This window comes from Trachypithecus francoisi, unplaced genomic scaffold, assembly GCF_009764315.1.
Source record: "Trachypithecus francoisi isolate TF-2019V2 unplaced genomic scaffold, Tfra_2.0 Lachesis_group5, whole genome shotgun sequence".
Taxonomy (NCBI): Eukaryota; Metazoa; Chordata; class Mammalia; order Primates; family Cercopithecidae; genus Trachypithecus; species Trachypithecus francoisi.
In genome coordinates, this window is record NW_022681470.1 from 23047342 (window position 1) to 23072641 (window position 25300).

The following is a 25300-nucleotide window of genomic DNA, read 5'->3' on the forward strand; positions in this document are numbered from 1 at the left end:
CTTCCTGGCTGCAATGAACTGCCATCTTCCTTTAGGCAGTGGGCAGGGAAGGCAGGAACAGGTTAGTATGCCCGTCCTCTCCTTGGGGTTTTGAATCTCTTGGGACTGAGTTCAGGACCCAGGATTTTTGAGAAATTGGAAGTAGATGGACTGGGAAAACCTTAAAAAGGGATTACTGTGCTCTCTGTTAACAAAACGTAAGATGGTTCAAGTAATTAATTTCAAAAAATAAAAGAAATGTGACCATACATGTAACGTGGCAGGCTATACCATTTCTTCATGTAGGTAACAATAAATACATAGTTTTGCTTGAATATTGTCTTTGCTCCCCCAAGTGACTTCTTTAAATATATGACAATTTGGTTTTCAAAAAATCAAACACATCCCTGTGCCCTTTTCCAAGTTAACATGGAACTTACAGTTTTTTAAGTGAGAAAGAAATACTACTTGTATTTTCAGTTTGCCTCAACTGTCACTATATTCTACCAACCCTCACTCATACATTTGTGCTGTATATATACACACATACATACTGCAGTGTGTTCAGCAATTTCCAGTGCCTTATCTATTTCTTGAAATGAATGAACTAAGAAAAAAGTGCCAATTGTTCTTTCCAGAGATCATGCATTCTGATAGAGAAGATGCAGGAATCCCTTTTCTAAAATGGATCTGCAAAGCTGCTTGCTCCAGAGTTGAGCATGTGCTGCTCAGGTGACCTGGTGAGGGTAGAGGGTTATCTTAGGTTAGGTTGGACATATGTATATTTAAAAATATTCCCTCACCCCATGACATGCATGACAGAGGCTCTTTTCTTAAATCTTTTTTTCCAGGAGGGATAACCACTATTTATCACTTTTTATTTCAATATCTGGGTCTCCTTGCTCTCCTTCTGACTGGTGTGTGTGTGTGGCGGGTGGCGGGGAGCCGGGAGAGAGAGAATATGAATGAATGAATGTGAATTAGTGACTCTCAGCCCTCTTAAAACTGTCGATCCCACAGAAGGGTCATATATCTTGTGGAAAGGTCAAGAGTGCAGGTGGTTGGGAGGGGCAGGAGGAGGGCTCTGATAGGCTGGGTCTTCATTCCTGTCAACCTCCGGAGTTTTCAGAATCCAAGTACACCTCAAGACCTGTCTTCCAACCATGCAGTTCACATTCTTGCCTGGATAAGTCTGACCATTTACAGATACCAATACTCAGGGAGAGAAGGCAACATTCCAGAAACCTAACTGCCTTCAGGAACTCAGACTTTAAGATGACCTGTTTTGATCAGATCCTAGGTGGCAAACATTAAGCTAAAGTAAAATAATTTAGCAACAGCAAAGCAGAATCTGGTCAAGGTGTCCCATGAAGAAATGGTAGTAGGAAAGAGATGGATGGGCAAACTTTATCCTCTGGTTCTAGAATGTTCTCTTTCTCCCAATTTCACAGCACTGAATCATAGATGAGAAGAGTGCTATGTTCCAATGTCTGTATCCCCCACAAATTGGTAATTTGAAATCCTAACCTCCGTGGTGATAGTATTAGGGGGTGGGGCTTTTGGGAGGTGATGAGGTCATGAGGACAGAGCTCTTGTAAGAGAGGCACAAGGAAGCTCATTTGTCCTTTGTACCATGTGAGGGCACAGCTGGAAGGTGCCAAGTATGAACCAGAAAGCAGGGCTTCACCAGTCATCGAATCTGCCAGAGTCTTGATCATGGACTTCCCAGCTTCCAGAACAGTGAGAAATACATTTCTGTTGTTTATAGGCCACCCAACTTAAGATATTTGGTTATAGCAGCCCCAAAAGACTAAGCCCAAAGCGTGTCATTAGGGAGAAGGGTGAGGATCCCTTTCTTTCCCTTACAGCTGTCCATGCTTTTCCTCATCTCAGAATTGTCTTTTGGACCAAATTTAGTGGCAACATTGTGCCTTAGCCTGCCAGAGCTTTCCTAGCTGGGCAGGATTCCTGCATCTGCCCTCTGTATGTTCCAGAGCTTTCTTGTTCCTGGGGCCATCCCCAGGTTTTGTAGAAAACCAGGCACTGCATCTTTGAGGACCAAATTAAAGAGAAAACATATTTTGTTGTTGTTGTTGAATACACACTGTATTTAACTTTTTTTTAATCCCAGAGAAGTGAAATGCAACATCTGTTTGAGTTTATGTAACATCTGAAGACCGACAACTCAGAATTTCCTAATTAAAGTCATTTTTAAGGCACTCTGCAGAGCCAGCTTTCATCTCTTCCTTTGCTGGGTTTTTCTCCAAACTGTAGCAGAATACCTGGTTTCTCTTTCTTCAAAGTGATACACACATGCTCATGCCTTAACCTGCTCTTCTGTCCTCCAGGACAACGAAACACAGCACAGTTCCAAGGAGGAAACGGTAAAGGAAGGAAATACATGGGGTAGGGGAGCAGGGTAAGGAGAGAGCAGGAAGGACACGTACAAGTAAATTAACTGATACAGTCGGTCGTAGCTGAAAAGAGAAAGAGCAGAAGGGAAATTGAACAGGGTGGGGTGGGCCAGATGGCTGGCAGCCGGTGAAAAAATAGGCTACGTTTCCCAGTGAGATCTAAATTGATTTAGCTAGTTCCCTGGTTTTTTTTTTTTTTTCATTTTTAAAGATAGGGCCAATGCAAGGAAGGTATCTCAAAATTATGGAGGGTATAACGTAGATAAGTGTGCTTGCTTGTGCTCATGCACTTATGAAGGGCTGCACTTATAGACAGGTATGACTTGGGGGCTTTAAAATGCCCTCCTGATATAAAAGAATCTCCCTTACTGGCCCACTTCTGTGCCTGAAATTCCCACCATTACAGCCACTCTTTCTGATTAAGGCATTATCTGTAGCCCCTATTAAAACATAAATGTCACCTGGGAAGGGTAACACTCGACTCTTTAGCACCCACTGACTGAACTGTCACCTATCAGAGAGTAGGACCCTGAGAGATGGGACAGAGGGCAGGGACATTTGGACTGATGGGGAAAGGCGGCTTGGTGGTATGGGACGCTGGAGAGGGAATGGCTGGGCAGCTGAGGGGAGTGTGTGAAACAATGCTTGCCCCAGGAAATTACTTAGATGGAGGAGATGGGATGGCGTAATGAACTTACCCACATCACAGGTTTCCCTAGGCTTTCTGTGTGCGTGTATTGTGTCTAACAGTTTGTATATATTATACATTCTGTGTATATACCTGAAATGGAATTCACTGGGGCCCGTCATGAACATAGTACAGTGAAACTCCATCAAGTGAAAAGACAACGGAAGCCCTCAATTGTTTTCATGTAAAATGTAATCACATGTAAAGTGAAGTCTGGCATCTCTATATATCTAGATGGTTTGTATGCAGATAGTGTGTGCACACGTATGTGTATACACACACACACACATTTACTCATACTCAGCAGTGGAGATCTTGTAGATGTGAAGGGTGAGATGCCTCTTCTCAGCCATCTAGGACTTGAATGCACAGTGGCTGCTGCGTTGTGCATCCAAATCCTAGATAGCTGAGGTTGGCTGCTGGAAAAAGGACTTGCTGGGGGAGCACTGTGATCCCTTTCTCTGTTAACAGTAGACCCTCATTCAACTCAGTTGGCTCTGCAGAAATGGCCAAGGCTTGGGTTTTAAGACTTACATGGGCCACACCACCAAGATTGGGGCTTGGAGACTGAAATGTCGCCAAAGTGCCCTTTAAACTTTTGGAGTTTGGGAACCTGGAGAAGGTGCCGGTGAACAGAGAATCTTGCAGGGGACAGGTTTCTGCTTCTAGAAAAGCTGGAAACTGTTTGGGAGCAGCCCCCAGGCTAGATGCAGGAACCAGCCTCAGAGTACCACTCATGGGACCTGCTCCCTCTCCAGGGATCTGCTATCGTTGGCTGAGCTGATGGGGGGGAAGGTTCAGTGAGGAGAAGGGGCTGGAGGAATGGGAAGAGGACTCTGGAGAAAGCCTGGGAAGGAAAGATGAAAGAATCTGGGTGGGGAGGGGCAAGGGAGAGGTGATACTAGAACTTTCCAACCGTATTTTCACATTAGAGTCATCTGGGTAACTTACAAAACTCCAATGCCCAGGATCTACCCTTCGATGCTGTAATTGGTTTGGGCAGGGACCAGGCCTGGATATTTTTTAAGCCCTTAGATGATGCTAATGTGCATCTGATGTAAGAATACTACGTCAGAGCAGAATGAGAAGTTTTGTTCTGCACTGTTAGGCTGAAGGTGGCTGGTCAATCCCCACCTGAGTAAAGGAGAATGAGAGGATTGGTGCAAGGTGGTTGGGGTGGAGGCCAGATTCTGAGAGCTGTCTGGACAGTCGAGCCTCTGCTGATTTGTGTGACTTTACAGCCTTGTTAGCTGGTGATTTCTAATCCCATGTCTGGTTGGAAACGTGGCTGAGGTGGAGGTGTTTGGGCGTAGGGAGAAAAAATTCCCTCTCTATTCTGAAGCTTCAAAGAGAAATAATTCACTGTGCTCTATGGGCCCAGGAAGATAAATTCTGGGGCTGATGTTTAAAAAATGGAAATGGACTTTGTGTTGTATAATAAATATAAATAAATACAATAGTAAGCAAGCCAATAAATAAACCAATAAATAAACCAATGCACACCATTTCTGCCATCTTAAGGTGGTTTTCCCCTCACCCCACTGATCCTGGTGACTTACACTCTGCCCCTGGTCACCTGAAGGCACCCAGCCTGGCCGTGGAAGGGGGAACAAGATGACTGCCTTGGCCCTGGCTCTCCGAGGGTCAGAGAACTAAGAGAAACCTAGAGAGGTCACCCACAAGGAGAAGGAGGAGGAAGGGAGATACAAATACTCCGTTTCCCACCCAAAAGCAAAAGGAGGGAAGGCAGGGTTTGGGAACCAAGGCTGGGCCACGTTAGGTATTTAAAGTCCCAGGCTGACCAGCTCTTCATTCCTGGGAGGCTTCGCTTTGAGGGTTGGTGAAAGGACTTGGGATCTGAATGAACCCCATCTTTCCACACACAAAAAGATACAGCAGGCACAACTCCCACTTCAACATAGCTCCCCGTGGGCCAAGCAGGCAGCCCAGTCAGCCCAGGGCAAGTGCTGCATGGCTCGTGGAGGGTGGGTAGGAGGGACTGGTCATGGGATAGGAGGAAGGCGAGGAGGTAGGCAGGATGGTACACGTTTTAATGGGAAATCAGCTGTCCAGGGATTCAGCTTCTGGAGCCGCCAGCCATTGCTCACTTCCTCCTTCTCAGTCTCTGCCATGTGGTTGTGCTTGCTGGGCTTTCCTTGTCCTGCTAGGAGACCTGTATGTGGACACGGAAACATGTAAATAAAGTGGGCGTTAAGACAGTGATCAAATTAATTCCCTAAAAGCAGATGGTCATGATCTGGGCTCCATTAATAGATTTCAAGGGGAGATGACCCTGAAATTTTATGCAACATTTTTGTTATTTATTTTCATATGCACTTCTCTATAAAGAGAATCTATAACTTTCATATGGTTATTTTAAAAAGATTAAAAATAAAATAATATTAAAGGATTATAGGTCATTTATATGTATAACCCGTTAGCAAGGCACTGCTAAGCAATCCATGGAAATGGGGGGGAAGTTGAGATCCCCCATGGCATTGTTTTTTAGCATCCAAAGCACAAAGGGACTTGCAAGAATCATTGAGCGACCAGAGCTGTAGCTTACCCAATATTCCTGTGCAAGGGGGTCACACCATGACTGAGCTAAAACTTAGTTTTATTCCAGAGTCCAAATCACTGGTAAAGAGGTAAGTAAGAGATAAAACTTACTTCTTGAATATGCAACATTAGAGAAAACTGAAGTTATTCAGTTATTCAGCCTGAAGTTGTCATGTAATAGTTGTGGTCATAACAAAGTGGGTGAACTAAAGTTTTAAAATTAGAAAAAAGCAGTCTTGAATATATGAAGAGAGCTGCTCTAGCATATAGCCAAGCATCAGGCATCCTTCTCTTTTTTTTCTTGATCATTCTTCTGTTTGGTATCTGAATTTTTGATATGCTCGGTTTGCTTACAGGGATGTACTGCTATAATGAGACAATTTTTTATGATTATAAATTAATTAACATGTTGCCTTTTCAGATTGTATGCATGGTTTCAATTTTAGGAAAAAACCACATTTCAAATTCTTACGTAGACGGTAAAAAAAAAACTTGTTCCAATTGTTTGAAGTCAGTAGACAACGCCATTACATATCTAATTGGGGACTTGACAGCCTAGAAGACAATGCCATTACATATATAACTGGGGACTTAACAGCCTAGAAGCCATTCTAGAAAGTGTTCCTCTGTATTCCCTGTGCTGTGGAACAGCTGCCATGCTCTTTGGTGCCACTTCCCCCTCCTGCAATGAGATTGGTTAGAATTGGTCAGAGGCACTGACTGTGCTAGGCTTTGACAGCCCTCAATACCTTGTGTGACACAGAATGACAGACACAACAGGAATAGAGGGGAATGAGTAGGGCACAATGTGGCTGCACGTGTGCAGAGGCCTTGAGATACCCTGAATCTGCCTATTTCCCCTGAACCATACTGGAGAGATGCCTGTGTGCCAGTCACATCACCACAATGACTGCTTTATGTCAACATTATTTCACTATATTATTTGTTATACTTATTATACAATAAGGGTGTCTCTGGGTTAGGATAATTTTTCTGCAGAAAATATTTTAAATGCATGTTTGGATTCTATCAGTTTTCTCTAAGGCAAGGCACAGAGGCTCAGGGCTCTCCGTCAAATGTGCTCTCACAAGCCTAAAGACTTTGAGGGTAAATATGGTACTGAGATTGGCCTTCTTCCCATTTCACAGACGGAAAAGTGAAGATCCCAAAGATGGCCTGCATCAGACCACCATCAAGCCAAAATCAGGCCTCAGGGGTCTCAGGTCTTCTGGTCCCTGACACCACCCTGTGCCAATGAACACTGTGTTTGATACAGAGAACAGGCTTGGAGAGATCTAATTCTACTGAAGAGAAAAAGACAGGCTCAGGTCAAGCTGCAGAAGCTTTGGAATCCAACTGAGTTTAAAGCTGCGTATTCTTTCACAATAAATGCCCTATTTCCCTTCTGATGAACGTGCCTGAAGAAGGCGTTTTCCTTTGATTTTGTGAGTGGCTCCTGGGAACAGATGCTTTCTTGCTATTTCAGAAGACTTAGGAAATTTTTTAGGTGAGACAGACTGAGTCTTTAGTTCCCTGATGCGTGTGCATGTGCCTTCTCAAAGAGGTGGGTGGGGTAGCCGCTCAGTCCCTGCTCATCTGATATGCATGTGCTGAGTCTTTCTTTCTTTCCTAATTAATTAGAAGTAATAGCTTTCCATAGTTTCTGGTACATGAGGGAGTGAAGTGGGAAATAATTTAATTGGCTGTCTTGCTTTCAAAGCCCAGTTTAATGAAATAGTTCTCAGCCTGAAGTGCATGTATTTATCTTTCCTGTTATTTTTCCAATTAACATTTCATTGGATCACGTCTGTGTGGAATATTCTAATTGGTTTGAAGGGTGGGGTGAAGGGACAAGAACAGATGGAGAGATAACCAGCTGTTTCTTTCATCCCCAGTGTCTGTGCACGTACTGATGTGGCTGTAGGTTTTTCCCGGTGCCTTTCCTTGGAAGAGCTCTAAGTGCTCGACAGAAGTCCTGCCCTGTCAACCTCACCCATCCTCATGGACCCCCTGGGCCAGGAAGGCAACATTTCCTCACAGGCACACTGGCTGATGCACTGGATAGAGAGAACTAAGCAGGCATTTCTGTAGGTTCTGGGCTCCCCTCTGATGGGTGAGCCCAAGGGGGAAAATAAGTGGCTCCCAAAGCTTCCTGTTGGCATTGTCGCCCTGAGGACAGGACTCTGTTTAGCCTGATACATAGGAGACACTCACTACAAACTTGTTGACAGAACAAGTATTCAGAGGGATCCCACAACATCCTCCCTGCTTGATCTTCTTGTGAAGAGAGCAGTGAGTTGGAGGTGGGCATGAAGCAGGGCTGGGACTGGGGGAGGTAAGCCAGGTGCCTAGGGTAAACACTGAATGAGGCTTGCTTGCACAGGGGCAGGTGAGTGCAGGATCCAGGATTTAGGAAGGGTCTTACTCTCAGGCCTGGGCACGGCCTGAGAGTGAGTGCCTTCTTAAATACAGGATCTTATGAGACCAGTCGGGGCAATATAGCAAGACTCCAACTCTGTGAAAAAATAATAATAAAATAAAAATATCCTGGATCCTAGTGCCTGCTTGGCTCACCCAGTCCCAGGACTGGCATGAAGCAAACAATCCCTCCTCCTTTATATTTCCTCTCTGTTCCTAGTAATACTGGCCTTCAGCCAGCCTGAGAACAGCCTTAGGCTCAGCGATCTCACTATCCAAATACTTCATGGCACTGGCTGTATTTCTCACAGTCCTCAGTGAGGTCCGTGTGACACTGGGTTGTGCTCTGTGTCTCTGGCCTCTCCCATCATTGCTGTAATTCTAATATGTTTTCCCTTCTCCCGGGCATTTCTGACCCAGCACTCAGCTGTTTTGAAGATCAACCCGTTTTCTGGGTTAGCCAAGGACAAATGTGGGCCTGGAGGCAGAGGAGGGGCTCCTATGCTTGGCCACATGGCCTGCTGCCCAGAGGCCTGGCTTCACATTTGTCCTGGTAAGAAGAGTTAGTTAGGTTCTCTTAGGGGCCATTCCCAGGCCCAGCTGGGAGAGGTACAGTTTGGGTATTAGGACAGGGAGCCCTTGGGAAGCAGCCCTGAGGCAAACAGTGTGGCTGGTCCATGTGGGGCCATGGGGAATGGGGCTGCCTTGGGCAGGTGCAGAGAGACAGAGGCCATCATCATATATGCTTCCAGTGTGGTGAGACAGCCTGGGGGCTATAGGATACAAAGAAGTATTCCTTCATTTTATTTGCACCCACATGGCCAAATGTGAAATAACACCGTTAAACTGTGGGGGTCCAGCCAAGATCTGGGACATCAAAAACTGTGTAGAGACCCACATAAAACTTTGAATATATACATATATTTTCCTCTATCTCTTGTCTGAGCCCATAACCGGAAGAATGCAGCTGTTCCTGGCTGGCTTCTCTAGGTTTAAACTATGCAAATTGAGCTGGGATTTCAAGTCTGGCCTAGAGTTGACATTCCAGCCTCCTTTCCTTTCCAAAAGGCCTCTTGGAGTTCCAGCTACACATTCTTTCTAGAGCTGCTTCCCGGAGTGCTATGCAAAAATCTTTCCTTCCTTGACCACCAGGGTTCAGGCCTCCCTGAACAAGCAAGGTGGCTGGGGGAAATGGGGCCCACTCTCCGCAGGGGCCAGGCCTCACCTGGCAGGAAGAGCGGGTTCTCCTGAGATGGTTTTGGGCTTCCAAGTAGATGAGGCCAGAGGGCCTGCCATCAGTTTCAGGCCCTGTGATTCTACTCAAGTCTTAATATCTTACATGAGGCAGCACATCAGGCAATTTGGAGTATTTTCAGACATTATCCCACTTTGTCTTTCTGATTGTGACACTGGGTGGGCTGTATTAATATCTCAGTTAACAGAGAAGGAAGCCAAGGCTCAGAAAAGTGAAATGATTTGTTCAAGTTCAGCTACCAGCAGGACCTCCAAGATCTCAAGTCATGCTGATGTCCCGGGTTCTGGCCTCCTACCTCAGAGCACCCAAGTAGGCCTCCCTTCTAATGTGGGACAGGAGAGAAACCACTTGAAGGCACAGCCTGGGCCACCTGAACCCTGACTCCTCAGTAGAGCTTATTCTGTCTGGTTGAAGTACAAGAGATCAATTAGGGCACTCTTCCCTAGTCAGCCCTGCCTGAGGAACAGTAGTGGCTGGACAAGTGGAGGAGGGTGCCTGCATTTAACCAGGGAGAGAATGTTCTGTGAGAATGGAGTAAAGGTCTGGGGTAAAAATATCTGTGTGCAGAGGGCTCAAGTTCTTAGGGCACCACTAAATTAGTATGACCTTGGACAAGTCACTTGAGCTTTCTGCTTCAAATTCTTCATTATAAAGTGGTGACATAATGCCAAAATATTACAGGATTGTTGAGGATAAAATGGCAAAATATTTGTGTCTGTACTATGTAAACTGTAACATACTAATCAGATGGGAATGTTGTTACTATTAATAACAACAATGACAGATCAGGCCAATATTAAGACTTTCCATCTAGAACAGAGATGCCTTTCATTCTACACAAAGGAAATGAAAAACTCTTTATAAAAAACCGTAAAGCACTTATACATAAAGAGAATTTTAGGACCCTAAGGTTGGTGATGGGCTCTGTCATGGGCGGGTGCACCACTGACCTGGGTGGGGGATGGGGATGACACTCCATCTCCCCAGATGCCTTCCTGTGAAAGTGTTTGGAATGACCAAATAACCTTGACTGTCCTCTGGCCACTGAACTGGCAACTCTTCTGATGGTCTTCCATAGGCAGATGTCCTACCAGGGAAACTGGAACCAGATGTACTCAAGATCTCAAAAGAAATTAATGGCAGTAAGACTCTGGGGTAAAAATATCTGTGTGCACAGAGCTTGCTCACTCAGCTCCCTTTCTATCTAAGGATCATTTAGGCTTAATTATAGAGTTCAGGCATTCGTTTGGTTTTTGATTAATTTTCTTTTCAGTTTGAAGAGTATGTGAGTGTGGTGGGTCTGTGTGTGTGTGTGTGTGTGTTTACATCTTTCTTTGCAACTCAGTTGGGAGCTGGCTCTTGCAATGTTTAATTGTGCCCTCAGTTCTAACAAGCATGTTCAATGTGCCAACCAGGGCTTGGAAAGCCATTGTTTCCACTGCTCACAACCCAAAGGCTGCTCCTGCCATGTTGAGGGACGGAGGGTGGCAGGGCCTTGTTCAGCTGGGACCTCAGTTGCAGGATGCATGCTTTCCTTCCCCTTTTTGGCCTTGTGGTGTTTAAGGGATTCTGAGACCAGGAGAGCAGATTTCCTACTCCAATTACCAGTACTCTGCTAAGAGCTGCTGAGTGACAGCTAGCTCACCCACACTGCAGGCCCTGTCAGGCATTATTTTCTGGGATAACCTCCCAAAGGGTTTCTTTACATAAGAAAGCAGTGTTTGTTCTCGTATGTTTAGCATATCCATTTAATAGATTGGGAGAGACTACATGACTGTGTAGATGAAAGTGACCAGCTTTCTCCTTTCCTTCCTTTTCTTTTGTGCCCTCTAGGCAGGGATGAACAGGAGAAGCAGAAAAGGATAATGGAAGGGCATGGAAGTTGGAGCCAAAAGGCCCCATTTGAATCTTGGCTCCTGACATTTTGTTTGTGTACTCATGGATATGTCACTTAACCTCTTTGGTCTCAATTTATTATCTGAAAATGGGGATAATAACACTCCTTAAGAGTATTACACTCATAAGACTGGGGATGAGAAAATGCATGTGGAAGACTTCTGTAAAAACACTCTATAAATCATAGTTCTTTTATTTTACTGATCAGAATTGCTGCTCAGCACATGATTCTGACGTATGAGATGTCATTCCAGCACCAGGAGAGAGGGAGTTGCAAGAAGGTCCATGGAATGGGAGGTGGATAGGGGACTAGCCTCCAACCTTCTCATGTGCCCCCATCTCATGTGAGATGAGATTCGGGAGATGTGCTTGGCTCTTCTTCTGGCTAGGTATGTGGGCTACAGCAATGACCCAGGAATGTCAAGTGCATGCAGCGAAGGGCCCAGATTAAGGGTTCAACCTCAAAACAGCCGTCAGATAAAGGGAATCTGGAACATTCAAATTTTCTTTTACATAATAGTAACAGGGATTTTCTCTTGTTCTTTAAAGGATGGATCCAATTGTCTCTAGTTTTTAGACTCATTGGTTTGTGGGTGAATGGATTAGGGATGATGATGTTTTGGTTGCAGTCAAGAGGCTGTGGGTCCTCGCTAAGTGTGACCATGTTGTCAGATGAAATTTGGGAGATGGTGCCTTCTTTTGACTCTTCAGCTGGCTAGGTATACGATTCTGAATAGATGACCTAATTTAATGAGGCCTCAATTTCCTTTGAGATCATGGACTAAAAGATCTCAAAGGACTTGATTAAGAAAACTTAAGACCTGGCCGGGTGCGGTGGCTCAAGCCTGTAATCCCATTACTTTGGGAGGCCGAGAGGGGCGGATCACGAGGTCAGGAGATCGAGACCATCCTGGCGAACACGGTGAAACCCCCTCTCTACTAAAAAAATACAAAAAAAAAAAAAAAACTAGCCGGGCGAGGTGGCGGGCGCCTGTAATCCCAGCTACTCGGGAGGCTGAGGCAGGAGAATAGCGTAAATCTGGGCGGCGGAGCTTGCAGTGAGCTGAGATCCGGCCACTGCACTCCAGCCTGGGCAACAAAGCAAGACTCCGTCTCAAAAAAAAAAAAAAAAAAAGAAAAAAAAAAGAAAACTTAAGACCTGATGAAATGCTTTTTCCTATAGAATTCAAAACTCTGTTGCCACCAAGAAGCCATGTGTTGTGTGTGTCTAAGTCCTGAGACCACCCAACTAAAACTTAAGGCACTAAATGAGCCCCTTTAAACTGATGGCATCTGGCGTCAGGCCCAGGCACTTTGAGGGGAAGGAGGACTGGATGGGAGGGCAGAGGTGACCTCAACAGAGATTTCAAGGTTAATTCTCTCTTGTATGACAGGCTTTCATTTGGCAATATCCTGACTAAGCAGAAAGATAATGACCCACAAATCACAGGAAGAAAAGGGGTCATTTCCTTGTAAAACAACAGTAACTTGAAAATAATTGGCTACAGGGCAATAGAGCGTTCTGCTAGGCTGACTTCAGAGCTGAGAGACACAACTGTAGAGTTCACAATGGTATCAATAACAATAATCACAATGTATATGCTGCTTTTAACTTTCATAAGCACTTCCCCATTTTTTTTTTTTTTTTTTTTTTTTGTCATTACACAGTTTCCTAGTAAACTGCTGTGGGGTTAATTTAAAACTCTGAAAAAGTGTGATTTTTCACGGGAAACAAGTCTAGCTAAATATGCTACACCTTGCTTTAGAAATACAGATATGCTTCTGAAAAAGTTATTTGTAAATATAGTTGTGTAAGTCATATAGTATTTTAATGTACTAGGGGAATTTGAAAACGTAACTCTTCCATAGCATTTTGTAATGTAAATTCTCATTAATCTGTTGTTACAACTTTGGAGTTTAAAATGTCAGGTTTTCGTCAAGTTGGGCCACATGGATTAGATTCTAGGATCAGTATCCACTCCCCAGAATCCCACAGGGGTAGAGTCTAATTCAGTCTGGGGGAGAGATTGCGGCCTGTGGTGTCAGCATGGAAAATAAGCTGCTTTGTATTTTAGCCATGGAGCTCTTGGGGGCTGCCTTTCCCAATAAAACAAGGAAACATGGGAAGGGACAGAGAATTTCAAATGTAACAGCTGAATTATTTCTAAATGAATGTCTCCAGGTCCTCTGTGAGCCACTGATGTATTATTAACGTGCTGTTATAAATAACTTGCCATCAATAACTAATCTATAACAGAATAGTTGATGGTTGGGGGTGTGAGGTTAACACTACATAATTTGGAGCAGATCTGTTAGCATTCTTACATAAATAAGTACCATCCCCTGGTACTAGAATCTGAAATAAATTACACTAAATTGAATTTTTAATAAAAGTAATAAACCTTCCTGCTTTTTATTCTCTATCCACAAACTCTAGTAGAAGACAGCTCTTTGGAGCCAATCACGAGATTGTAGAACTGCCTTGAACTTCAACTTTCTACCTCTGAAATTAAGCTAGCAGTGTCTACTTATTATATCTACAATGACAATGTGAAAATTTTATAATTAGTTTGCATGGAGGGGGGTGGTGAACAAGCAAATATATATACAACCATATATATGGCTGAATTACTGAGAATAAAGGGAAAAGTTCTTTTTTTGGAGTGGGGGAGGGGAGGAAGGGTGATTGAAGCTAGAACTGCAAAAATCCTCACTGTAAAGACTGGAAACCCTCAAAAATAAGTTTTATATTAGCCCGATTAAAGAAAACCTGGCCTCTCATCTTTACTGGTTAAATCTTAGCAATACAGGCTAACTTAATATGAGTAGCTTAGATTTTCTTTAAAGAGCTCTAAAGTTAAGGCTTAAGAAGTAGTTTCTCACAAATGCTCAAGTTTGAGCTTCTGTGAAACAGAGCTAAAATATATATATAAACATACAGTGTATGTACATACAAAGGCTACAGGTAGATATGTAGGCACTGGTGGCAAATATGCTAGTAATTATGCTATATGCATCCTTCATGTGTGCATGCGTGCATGTGTCTGTGCACACATGTGTCCATTCTATGTGTTCAGATCATTTAGAAACTCAAAAGAAATAGAATGAAAATACTGTTCTTATTTGCTGAAATGTTCTTGAAATCTTACATGGATTTATGGCTTATAATTTTTTAAATATAAATTTAGGGCTAATCATGGGAAGAGAATAAGCAGCTGTAAACAAAATCACAGTTAGGATTTCAGTAAAACATGGACAGAGCCCCAAATATCCTAACTACTGCAGAACACAGGAATTATAAAGCCAAATACTGTGATTAAAAATACTCTGAATAAGCAATCTTTTTGGAAAGAGGTGGGTAGATGGAACTAATGAAGTGTTTCCATTAGTTCACATCAGCACCTTGGACAGTTCCAAGGAGGCTTTCTCCCTCAGAAAGGAACAAATATCAGTATTTGTCTAGTTTTCTAAGTGTTCATTCATTCCAGTAAGTGTGTGTCAATCTGATCAAGTAATAAATGCAGAGGTATTAATGTGTAATGAAACCTTATTCTTTCCTCTCCCCATCACCCATTCTTTCACCACCCTTTTCCCCAGCACCCTCCAGTCAGACAGCAGGAGTCTGCCTTACGACCACCTGGTGTGGATGTTTTCACTCCTACTTCTTATTGGTTGGGAAGCAGCATTTGCCACTGGCACTGTTTAATTTTGTTTCCATCCCCTGCATCTCACAGGAAAGAAATGGTCAATAGTTCAGATAAAAGAATCATCCCGGTCAGCTCCAAAATATGGCTACTTGCATGGTAATCACAGCAAGTCTGTCAAATCAGTGATTTCTTTATTCCTAAGAGGAAGGGATTTTTCCTAAGGATTATGGTTCTACCACCCAAGGAGCAGCCCTACTCTTCAAAAGTGGCTGCAAAGGCTGGCAAACCAAGAGGTCTGCTTTGGCTCAGAAACTCAGTTTGGCTCCTGCCACCCCTGGCACCCTCACTGCATGTCTCAGAGGCATGTGATCCACACACAGTCAGGCCAGTCTGCTTCTACTTAGGAGGGATCACAACCAGAGGTGGCCCCCGCTTGGGCCTCCACATGAGGACCTGGGCATCATTGGCATTGGGTTTCACTAGTGCGTTAGGGGGGATGGGTTCCATCCGGCTCAGGATCCGGGGCTGCTCCTGCTGAGTCCTGCCCACCAGCCGGGCCCGCTGCCCCAAGAGCTGAAGAGGGTCCACCTCAATGTCCACCCTCATCCTCCACTTGATGGTCTGCAGAATGATCTTCTCCTTTGTGGTGGTGTTCATGGCCACCAGCCAGGTCGTGAAACTTTGGTCTCTCTTGATTCTTGTGAGCAGCGGCACATTGCTGTCGCTCACAGGCACTGCCCATGTCACACTGGGGTAGAAGTTGTCATTCATGCTGACGGAGAACCTGGAGATCTTGTTGGTGGGGCCAACCAGGGTCACAGTTTCTGTGGTGTTCCCGTACCAAGGGTAGCTCACCCCATCTGAGTCACTGATGGCTTTTACTCTCCCTTCCCTCAAGTCAGGCAGTTCCCAGCTTGACCTGGCAAAGCAGAAGACATGCACAAGAAAAGAAGAGGCTGAATGAATTTTTCAAAAGCTGGAGAGGTGCTCACTGCTTACTAACATAGTCAACTTGGGCAAAATGAGAAGTTCACAGGGGAATTCAGGTCAAAAAGTTCTATGCTGTGCTGTTTCAGGATTAAACGAGAACAAACCAAAATAAAAATAACAAAGCCGTGCCAAAACAAGTTAAACACAACCATGGCTGACCCAATTGAGAACAGGAAGCTCAAAGAGGCAGTTGTGAGACCACAAAGAGACATCAACTAGTTAGATGATGGTAATCAGCAATTTAGAGGAATTCCATTACAAGAACCACTTTCTTGGAAATATGAGTGTAAGATTTGTTTTTTGGGAAGAAACGATGGTTGAAATTCGATGTACTTGGAAGGCAGTATCTGGTGGAAAGAAGGGCAAAAGGAGGCAAAATTAAAGGTTATATTAATTTCTCAGGAAATCACAGTAATATAATTTCTACTCAACAAAGAGGGTTGTTTAAATCTTAGGCATCAGCCAATTCATCACTTAGGCATAGAAAATCATAACATGAGGAAATAATGGTCATCTTCTGGAAAACCACCTGAAAGTGAAAGTTGTTCTCCAGGCTGGCATAAACTCTAATGCACTGCCCTCTCGTTGCCTTCCAGTTCAGTCTAGAAGCCTCATAGCTTAGTTTGGCAAACTTGCCATTTAGCACCAACCTACTCCTGGCTGCCTCTGACCTTGTACAGAAGGAGGAACCAGTGTCTCTCCCCACTGCTGTAGACTGTTGCTAATAATAATTGCTGATACTTATTGAGTGTTACTCTATTCCAACCATTGGACTAAGTACATCATCTCAGTTAATATTCAAAATACTCCACAAGATAAGTAAATTTTTATTTCCATTTAACACATGAGGGGAAGGAGGCTTAAAGATGTTAAGGTACATGAAAAAGGTACTACAGAGTGCAACAGGTGAAGCTGGGAGTTGCCTGACTTCAAAGTCCATGGTTTTGACCACTAAATCATACTGCCTCCCAAAGTGCCCTTACACAATGCTGGAGAGAGCAGAGCAGACAGGACTCAGGCTGTCCAATGAGTTAGCAGCTCCAGGACCAGTCACGGAGAACTGGACTGGACCCCAATAAGGGCAGAAGTCTAGTCAGCAGAGTCTGATTATGCATTCTTCATATTTTCACTCCGGGTACCAGGGATGGTGCTTGGTAATAATGCACTAGAATTTAATAATTAAAGAAATGTGACTGCTTTATTCATCAGCTAAGAGGTAGTCGTCTTGTCTGATACAAAGTTCTTCCTCCTATGAAGTGACACAAGATGCTGCAGGGTTTTATACAACTGGTCTAAAAGGGAGCTGCATTGTCAAGCTGGTGCTGATTAACATCTCAGCATTCTTTACTGTCACATGGGGACATGGAGACACTAACTACTGCCCCCTACTGACCCCTCACAGTACCTCCTAGGCCAGTCAGCCCCAGTCTGAAGTGAAGGGAGGGCTTGGCGGCCTGGGGAGGAGGTAAGCCCACAGCTGCAAGAGCCTTTTCTCTTGTCATGCCCTTGGTAACTGCTGGGAATAATTGCAGTGTATCATGGTTGGCAGACAGTAAGGAATTGACCTGATGCAGAAAGAGAGAGCTCATTTTGCTACATATGCTTTTGCAGCTGGGGGCAGGAGTGCCCAGGTAATTCTATGCCATTTCTTACTGTACAAAAGGGAGTACATGTTGTTTGAGTGGGTCAGAAGTTGGGTAGAGACCCAATCTGCTCATTGGGTTCATGAAATAACCATACTGGAGTCGGTTTCATGCCCCCATGCAAAGGGCTAAGACAATTCTTCAGTCACAATACATCTATTTTCTGTGTTGCCTAAATCTTGTTTTTCATTTTGGTTGTAACCAGTCCCTGCTGGCCTTTGATTTCCTCCTTAGAATCGGAGGGCAAGCATTCCCAGCAGTGGCAGACTGTTCTTGCTCTCCCACCCTACATACTGGGTTTACTGTGGCATATTGCCTGGGGACTTTGGTTTTGAGTGGATGTACTTTGATTCTGTTACAACACAGTCCTTTTCAGGACTATCTTGCTAGTAGATTCAGTGACTTTATCTATAGAGTCTTTATAGTTCTCATATGTTTGCGTCCTGTCTTCCTGCCCAGAGCTGTGTGAACAGAGACTTGGGCCCAGGGTCTGCAAGTCAGCCTTGTAAGACAAATCATAAAACTTAGTTTGGTCCCAGGTTTTTTTGGGGGGGGGGGGCGGGGGGAAGACATAATACAATAAAGACACACTCTTGTGGCTCTCTCAGGAGGGAAGGAAAAGACCTTTTCCTTGGAGGAGTTTCTGGAACAGAGAAATATAACAGGCTTCTTAATTATCACATCAGAACAAACACATCTGGCCACATGTAGACATAGGGAATAGTGACATTGGAGGCTACACTTTAGTTTCAAACACACTGCTGTTACTTCTGCAACTGTGCTTTTGGGAATTCCTCAGGTCAGAGGCATGTTCTCCTCCACAGCCCTAGGGAATTAGGATTACATCATTAAGGGATGGTTTGATTTTGGAAGCAGCCAAAATTCATTATGACTTAAGTCTGGTGAATAGGGGGCTGCTTTAGATGTGAAAAATATCAAATTTTTCCTTTATGAAAAATAGATACTAATGTACACCCCAAGGAAGTGACCTTCCCTTCTTCCCTCCCTCTGTCTTTCCCTCCCTTCCTTTCTCTCTCTTTTTTTTTTTTTTCCAAAAAGAGACTTACGTCTATAAAATGCATGACTGGTTTATGTAGGTGATAAAATGTCTTTGGTCATGGTTTTTTGAGAAGTCTCTGTAAAGTTCCAAGAACAGTAGCACTATTTGAGTCACTCAATGACCATTTAAGGGGACTACTTCGAATGGAATGCCGGAGGCATTTCCAACTCCATATGGCTCAAACTGAACTCATCATTTCCACCATAAACCAAGTCGTCTTCCCCTGTCTGTGCTGCAGGGGGTGGCCCACTGCTCACCCAGTCTTCCAGGTCAGAAGTAAGGGCCATCTTTGGCTCTTCCCACACCCTCCCCTAGGCTGCCACAGTGACTGTATCACTGCATCCTGCGAATTTTGTCCCATAGTGATGCTTGACTTTATCTCCTTTTCCCTATCCAACTCTTACTGCCTTCACTTAATCCAAGCCCTCAGCATCTCTTACCTGGTCTACGGTAATGGCGCATAACTTGTCTCTTTGCATCCAACCCTGGTCCCTCTCAAATCCATCTTTTAGGTTGCCCAAGTGTTCAAACATGCAAATCTGATCATGCTCTTTCTAAACATAAAATCCTTCCAAGGCTTTTCTATATGGACATCGCTGGCATCACCCACGGGGTAAAATTCAAGTTCCTTAACAGGACATACTGGCTCTCCATCATCTGGCTTCCCCATCCCCACACACCATGCGTCTCACTTCCACCGCTGTGCCCTGTGCCTATGCTGTTCCTCCTCCTATTCAATTTCCACTTTATCGAACTACTCATCCTCTGAGAATCACCACATGTATCACCTCCTCCATGAAGCCTTCTCTTCCGTGCACCCATAGATATATCTACATCTACAGGTGTCAGATTATATTATAAGGATTTATGTGTCTTCCCCATTAGATTACAGGTTTCTTGAGGCTTGGAATTATGACTTATTTTTGAATAATTAGTGTCTTGCACATTGCTGGCACATAAAACTTAGTAACTATTTATTAAAAGAATAAATACTTTATTTGAATTATTTTCATGACTATATTCCTGGAGCTTGGTAGAACTTGTATACAACAAAGTGTTTTATTACAGTTTTATACTTTACATATTTACTCACCTTTAAAAAAATCTAACATCTACTATTCATTTAGAATCTATTTATTAGAATACGATCATGCCTTGCACTGAAAGTTGCTTATCCTTAAAAGGAGGAGGCACACTTAAATGAAACTGAATGAATTAGTGAATATGAATGTATTTTAGTGACTACTCATGCCATCATATACCTATGTATAAAAATGAGTGTCAGAGACTCCAAGTGATACAGCAATTCAGAGACATGGACAACCAGGCAGGCTACAGCAGGGGAAAAGCTTTGTGAAGGAAATGGGATATGAACACTTTGGAATAGAGACAGGCATACCAGGTGGGAGACTGCGTCATAGGCTAAAGTGTGATATCAAGCATGGATGTGGCGTGTCCAGGAAACAGAGAACACTGGGAAGAGTGAAGATACTGCTGGGGGCGCAGGGTAGTATCGGGTTTGTGGAGCATCTTCAAAAATAGACTTAGGTACTTGGGCTGCATCCTAGAGGTGGTGAGACTTTTGCTCAGGAGAGTTAACTGCAAGGAAGAAGAGCAATGAAAAAAGTAGATGAAAAAAGTAGGATTAGAGGGCTAAGGGAGGGAACGAGGATGTTTAGGAGCTTCTGCAACACTGCAAGTGATCTTTAATGATGGCTTCATCTAGACTGGTGGCTGAGAAAATGGACAGGTGTCACATATAAGAGATATTACAAAGGTAGGTTCTCCAAGGTTTGGTAACCAATTGCCTGTTAGAGACAAAAGAAGACAAAGAAAAACAATCACTCAGAAGAGGCAAGTATGGCTGACTCGTGTGTGTGTGTGTGTGTGTGTGTGTGTGTGTGTAAATCATTCACAAAAGTAACAAGGTTGTGGTCTCACTGTCCCCGACATTTTACACCCATCCCTGAACCAATCACAGTGGTATTTCAAGGTGTAGTACCTGACTCCTGCATTAGAGCATGAGGATGGTGAGGATGGGGTCGTATTTGTCTTTGTATCCTTTGTCTGGAGCATGGTGTCTGGCACATGATGCATACTTACTAATCTTGTTTTTCTTTATATCTCATTATTTCTTTTTCATTGTCCTTTGCTGGTTCTGCCTCATCTTTCAACCTTTTAACATTGGAGGGCCCCAGGGCTTAGGGTTTGGTCTTCTCTTTTCTGTCTATTTGCATTTCCTTGGTGATCTCATCTGGTCTCATGATTTTAAGTACCATCTGCACTGTGACAACTTCCAAATTTGTATCTCTAGGCTGGATTGCTCCCTTGAGCTCCAAATCCATATATTCACCTGCCCACTTGCCAAAAACTTTGGAGTCACTCTTGGCCACTCTCTCACATTCCACACGCTACCTATCAGCAAATCCTGTGGATGCGATCAAAATATATCTAGAATTCTACTCCTTCCCACTACCCCCATCACCATGACACTGGTCCAAGCTACAGTTGTCTCTCTTAGATTACTGCAGTGGCCTTCTAACTGGTCTCCTTGCTAATTACTCAAATTTGCTTCCCTGGTCTATTGTCAACATGGCAGCCACAGTGATCTTGTTAAATATTTGTAAAATCGTGTCACTTTCCTGCTCAAAACGTTTCCATGCCTCCTAAAGCACTCAGGAACAGCTCAGCTACTTAAAATGGCTTATGTGGTCCTACATGATCTGGTTCCCTATCTCCTCTCTGATTGTATCTCCTTTTCTCTCCCTCTTGCCCATTCTGGCCTCTGTGCTGTTCACTGAACATGCCAAATAAACTCCCACCTGAGGGCCTTTGCACTTACTGTTCATTTCACCTGGAACAATATTCCCTTGGATATCTGAAAGGCTCGCTCCCTTGCCTCCCTCATTCCTGGCTCCAATACCACGTTCTCACTGCAATCTTTCCTAACCACCATATTTAAAATTGCAACCTCCTGTCCCAGTGCTCCCCATCCTCCATCTCTGCTTTGTTTTTTCTCCATAGCACCTTCTAATACACTATAACTTACTTATTTTGTTAACAGTCTGTCTCCCCTCATCCCACTCTCCAAATATAATCCCTAAGAAGGCAAAGATTTTATTTTATTTTATTTTATTTTGAGACGGAGTCTCGCTCTGCCGCCCAGGCTGGAGTGCAGTGGCCGGATCTCAGCTCACTGCAAGCTCCGCCTCCCAGGTTCATGCCATTCTCCTGCCTCAGCCTCCCGAGTAGCTGGGACTACGGGCGCCCGCCACCTCGCCCGGCTAGTTTTTTGTGTTTTTTAGTAGAGACGGGGTTTCACCGTGTTGGCCAGGATGGTCTCGATCTCCTGACCTCGTGATCTGCCCGTCTCGGCCTCCCAAAGTGCTGGGATTACAGGCTTGAGCCACCGTGCCTGGCAGATTTTATATATTTTATTCACTGCTATACCTCCAGTACCTAGAACAGTGCTGGAAAAATAGAAGGAGTTCAATATTATTTGCTGAATAAATATCAAATTGATCTGAAGTGAAAGATGAGAGGAGACCATGAATTTCAATTTGGACACTACCATTTTTGTGGAATTGACTAAACAGGCTGACACTGTGTCTGTGAGTTAATTGCAAACTTGGGTCCAGAGCTTAGAAGAAAGTCAGGGCTAGGGATGTTTAAATTTGGCAACCATCTGCATGGAGAGGATCAGGTGCTGGGTGAGCTCTTTGAGGATGACAGACCTGTCACATGGCCAGAGACGAAGAAAAGTATAAAAAGCAAAGGAATAGCCAGTAAAAAAGGAGAATTAATTTCCAAAGTCAAGAATTTCAGGGAGTCAGCAGTGTCAAAAGTCACAGAAATTGAAGAGAAAAAGCCATTCAACTTGTTAATTCTCAAGACAGCAGTAAAGATATGCTGGTGGAAGTCATTCTGCCAGGGAATTAACAAGCACAAGGAAAAAAGAAGAAGTGGGCAACAAAGGGGAGAAGAGAGATGAAGTAGAGAGTTGGTCCAGCATCATGGCTGAAAGCAGCATTCTGGAGCCAGACTGCTTAGGCCTGTAAACCTAGTGCTACTACTTACTAGTTGTGTGAACTTTCTGTACCAGTTTCTCCATCTAAGAAATAAGGAATAAAGATGATACTTACTTGATGTACTTGGTGTGAGAGTTAAATAAGATAATGAATGGGAAGTACTTAGCACAGCTAAATACTTTCATGTGTAAAACAGTAAGAAAAATAACTCCAAGTCTCCCCACATCTCAGAACTATTACAGAAATCAAATGAAGTGATGATGTAGGAGCAAATGCTCTGTAAACTACAACACATGATGTCTCTCTCTCTATATATAAAATATTATTTTTATATATTTATATATTATATATTTTCTATATATTATATTAAAAAATATATAATATATATATTTTTTGAGATAGAGTCTCACTCTGTTTCCAGGCTGGAGTGCAGTGGCACGATCTTGGCTCACTGCAACCTCCGCCCCTTGGGTTGAAGCGATTCTCCTGCCTCAGGCTCCCAAGTAGCTGGGACTACAGGCGTGTTCCACCACACCCAACTAATTTTTGTATTTTAGTAGAGACGGGGTTTCACCATGTTAGCCAGGATGGTCTCATCTCCTGACCTGGTGATCCGCCTGCCTCGGTCTCCCAAAGTGCTGGGATTGCAGGCGTGAGCCACCGCGCCCGGACGTCAACATGAGTTATTATCTAATTCCCTTCCTTCTCCTACAACCCTTCTCCTCACTGTGATAAACAGTGTTTTTGCTTCAGACAATCAGCCATTGACCCAAAGCTCTCAGCTAAGGGACTTGCCAATGGGCCTAATAATGAAAATATCGATTATTGCAACCTTCATGCTTTCTGCATCCCATTTTTAAAAGAAAGAGGCAAATCTCAATCAAACATCATGTTAAGCATTTCATTCAAATAAGGAGTCCATGGGTTTAGGTCAAGACTCCACTCAGACCCAACAAATTCTCCCATTGCCTTTAAGGGGGGTAGAGTAACCTCTCTGAGAACCCCACTTTGCTCCCCCTGAAGCCCTGCAGTCATTGGGGAGTCTGGAGAGAGGCTGCCAGCAACATTCTTGGAGGCAGGGAGTGGGCAGTTGTGCAGGGACTCGACTGATACTAATGTCCCCTGATGCGGTATGGGATAGGAGTCAGGGGGAACCACACATGGAAGACTGATGGTTTCAAGTCGGGAGAGCTTCTAGGGCAGGCTTTGAAATCTGGGGCAGTACTACCCTTAGACCCAGGTGAGAGGAGCCCTGGCCTGGCCTTACATGTTTTGGTTTTTTTTTCTTTAGAGATAGGGTCTCACTCTGTCACCCAGGCTAGAGCACAGTGGCACAATCATAGCTCACTGAAGCCTTGAACTCCTGGGCTCAAGCGATCCTCCCGCCTCAGCCTCTGGAGTAGCTGGGACTACAGGCATGCACCACCATGCCCAGCTAATTTTAAACCATTTTAAAAGAGATGGAGTTTTGCTATGTTACCCAGGCTGGTCTTGACTTCCTGGCCTCCAGTGATCCTCCCGCCTCTGCCCCCCAAGTTGCTGGGATTACAGGCATCAACCACTGTGTCTGGATGGCTTCACCCTTTGAAGGGACCCACTCTGGTATCTTCTGGCCACGCTCTTTCACACTGGGTAAGAAGTCTGTGGGGCTGAGAGCATGTGCTCCTCCTTCCAGAACACTCTCTGGGTACCTAGGATCTCAACATTTCCAGCCCAAATGTCCCTAAACATGCCTCCAGAGTCTATTCAGGCCTTTTCCCTGTCCTGTCTTTCCAAGGGCAGTCCACTCCACTGTGTATGCACTTTTGGGCCCAAGGGGTGCCCAGAGGGTGGCTGTTTGTTGGGGGTATGCATGGAGTTTGGGACCATGTGTTGGGTGCCCACATGCATATGTGTGATGGAACATCTCTTTCAATAGGGTACAGAGCCAGGGGTGGGAGGGGAAGTGGGTGGGGCTAGGGGGCTGAAGGTCACTTGTTCCTATGCTGCTACGTTCTGGCACAAAACTTTCAGGAGTCCAAGAATCCTAAATTTGAACATAGCCTTCAGGTTTTTTATAAAAGGTATACTTGTCTAGGTAGGAGGATAGAACTTACTTGATTCAGCCCTCTGTTAGTCTGAGCTATAACTTACAAATATTGAGAAATATGGCACCCAGGCCTTTGTATTCTTACTCTGAAGCCTCAAATGTTGGGGATGGGCAGAGCTGGGAGATCTAGATGCACAATTCTGGAACCCAGGACAGTTCCAATCTGGAATATTTTCCTTTTGTTATGTGTGGTTTCACTGATGCTTGTTTAGCCTTAACATGCACAAAGCACCCTTACAACCAGTATCACATCTACTTTGTACATCAATTGCATGAGGTGGGCATCATTCTATTTTCCACTATGCAGTAGGGAACCTGCTCAAGATCTTTCAGCTAGGGAGGGGCAGAACTGAGCTGTGAACCCAAGGTCTGATTCTAAACACATGCTTTCTCATGATGCCTCCCTGGGAAAAAAATAAGAGTCCAAAAGCTCTGAAAAATAGTAAAAGTCATGGATGAGATTAGCTGATACACACTGCTATGACCATGCCAGCTGTTAAAATACTGAAACATTTTTGGAACAATTGCTAAACGACCCCTCTCGCTCCCCGTAATGCCTTCTCTTTGGCCACCTAGGTTCCTCCTCAGCTACCCACCACCATGTCTCCAAAAGTTAATCAACTAAAGGGTTAAC

The 25300-nt window shown here is 44.1% G+C and overlaps 1 protein-coding gene across 3 annotated transcripts in view; it reads right to left on the minus strand.

Moving 5' to 3' along the window:
* Positions 1–2066: 2066 nt before the first annotated feature.
* Positions 2067–25300, minus strand: part of FAM78B (family with sequence similarity 78 member B) — a 109916-nt gene continuing 86682 nt past the window's right edge. The window contains exons 2-3 of one of the 3 annotated variants that reach the window (XM_033197155.1): positions 14847–15775; positions 2067–5254 (exon numbers count right to left, since the gene is read on the minus strand). In XM_033197155.1, coding sequence (XP_033053046.1) covers positions 15253–15775 — 523 coding nt within the window. In that variant the 3' untranslated portion in view covers positions 2067–5254; positions 14847–15252. Of the gene's footprint in view, positions 5255–14843; positions 15776–25300 lie in introns of all 3 variants that reach the window. The other 2 variants (XM_033197156.1, XM_033197158.1) reach the window with 2 other exon arrangements.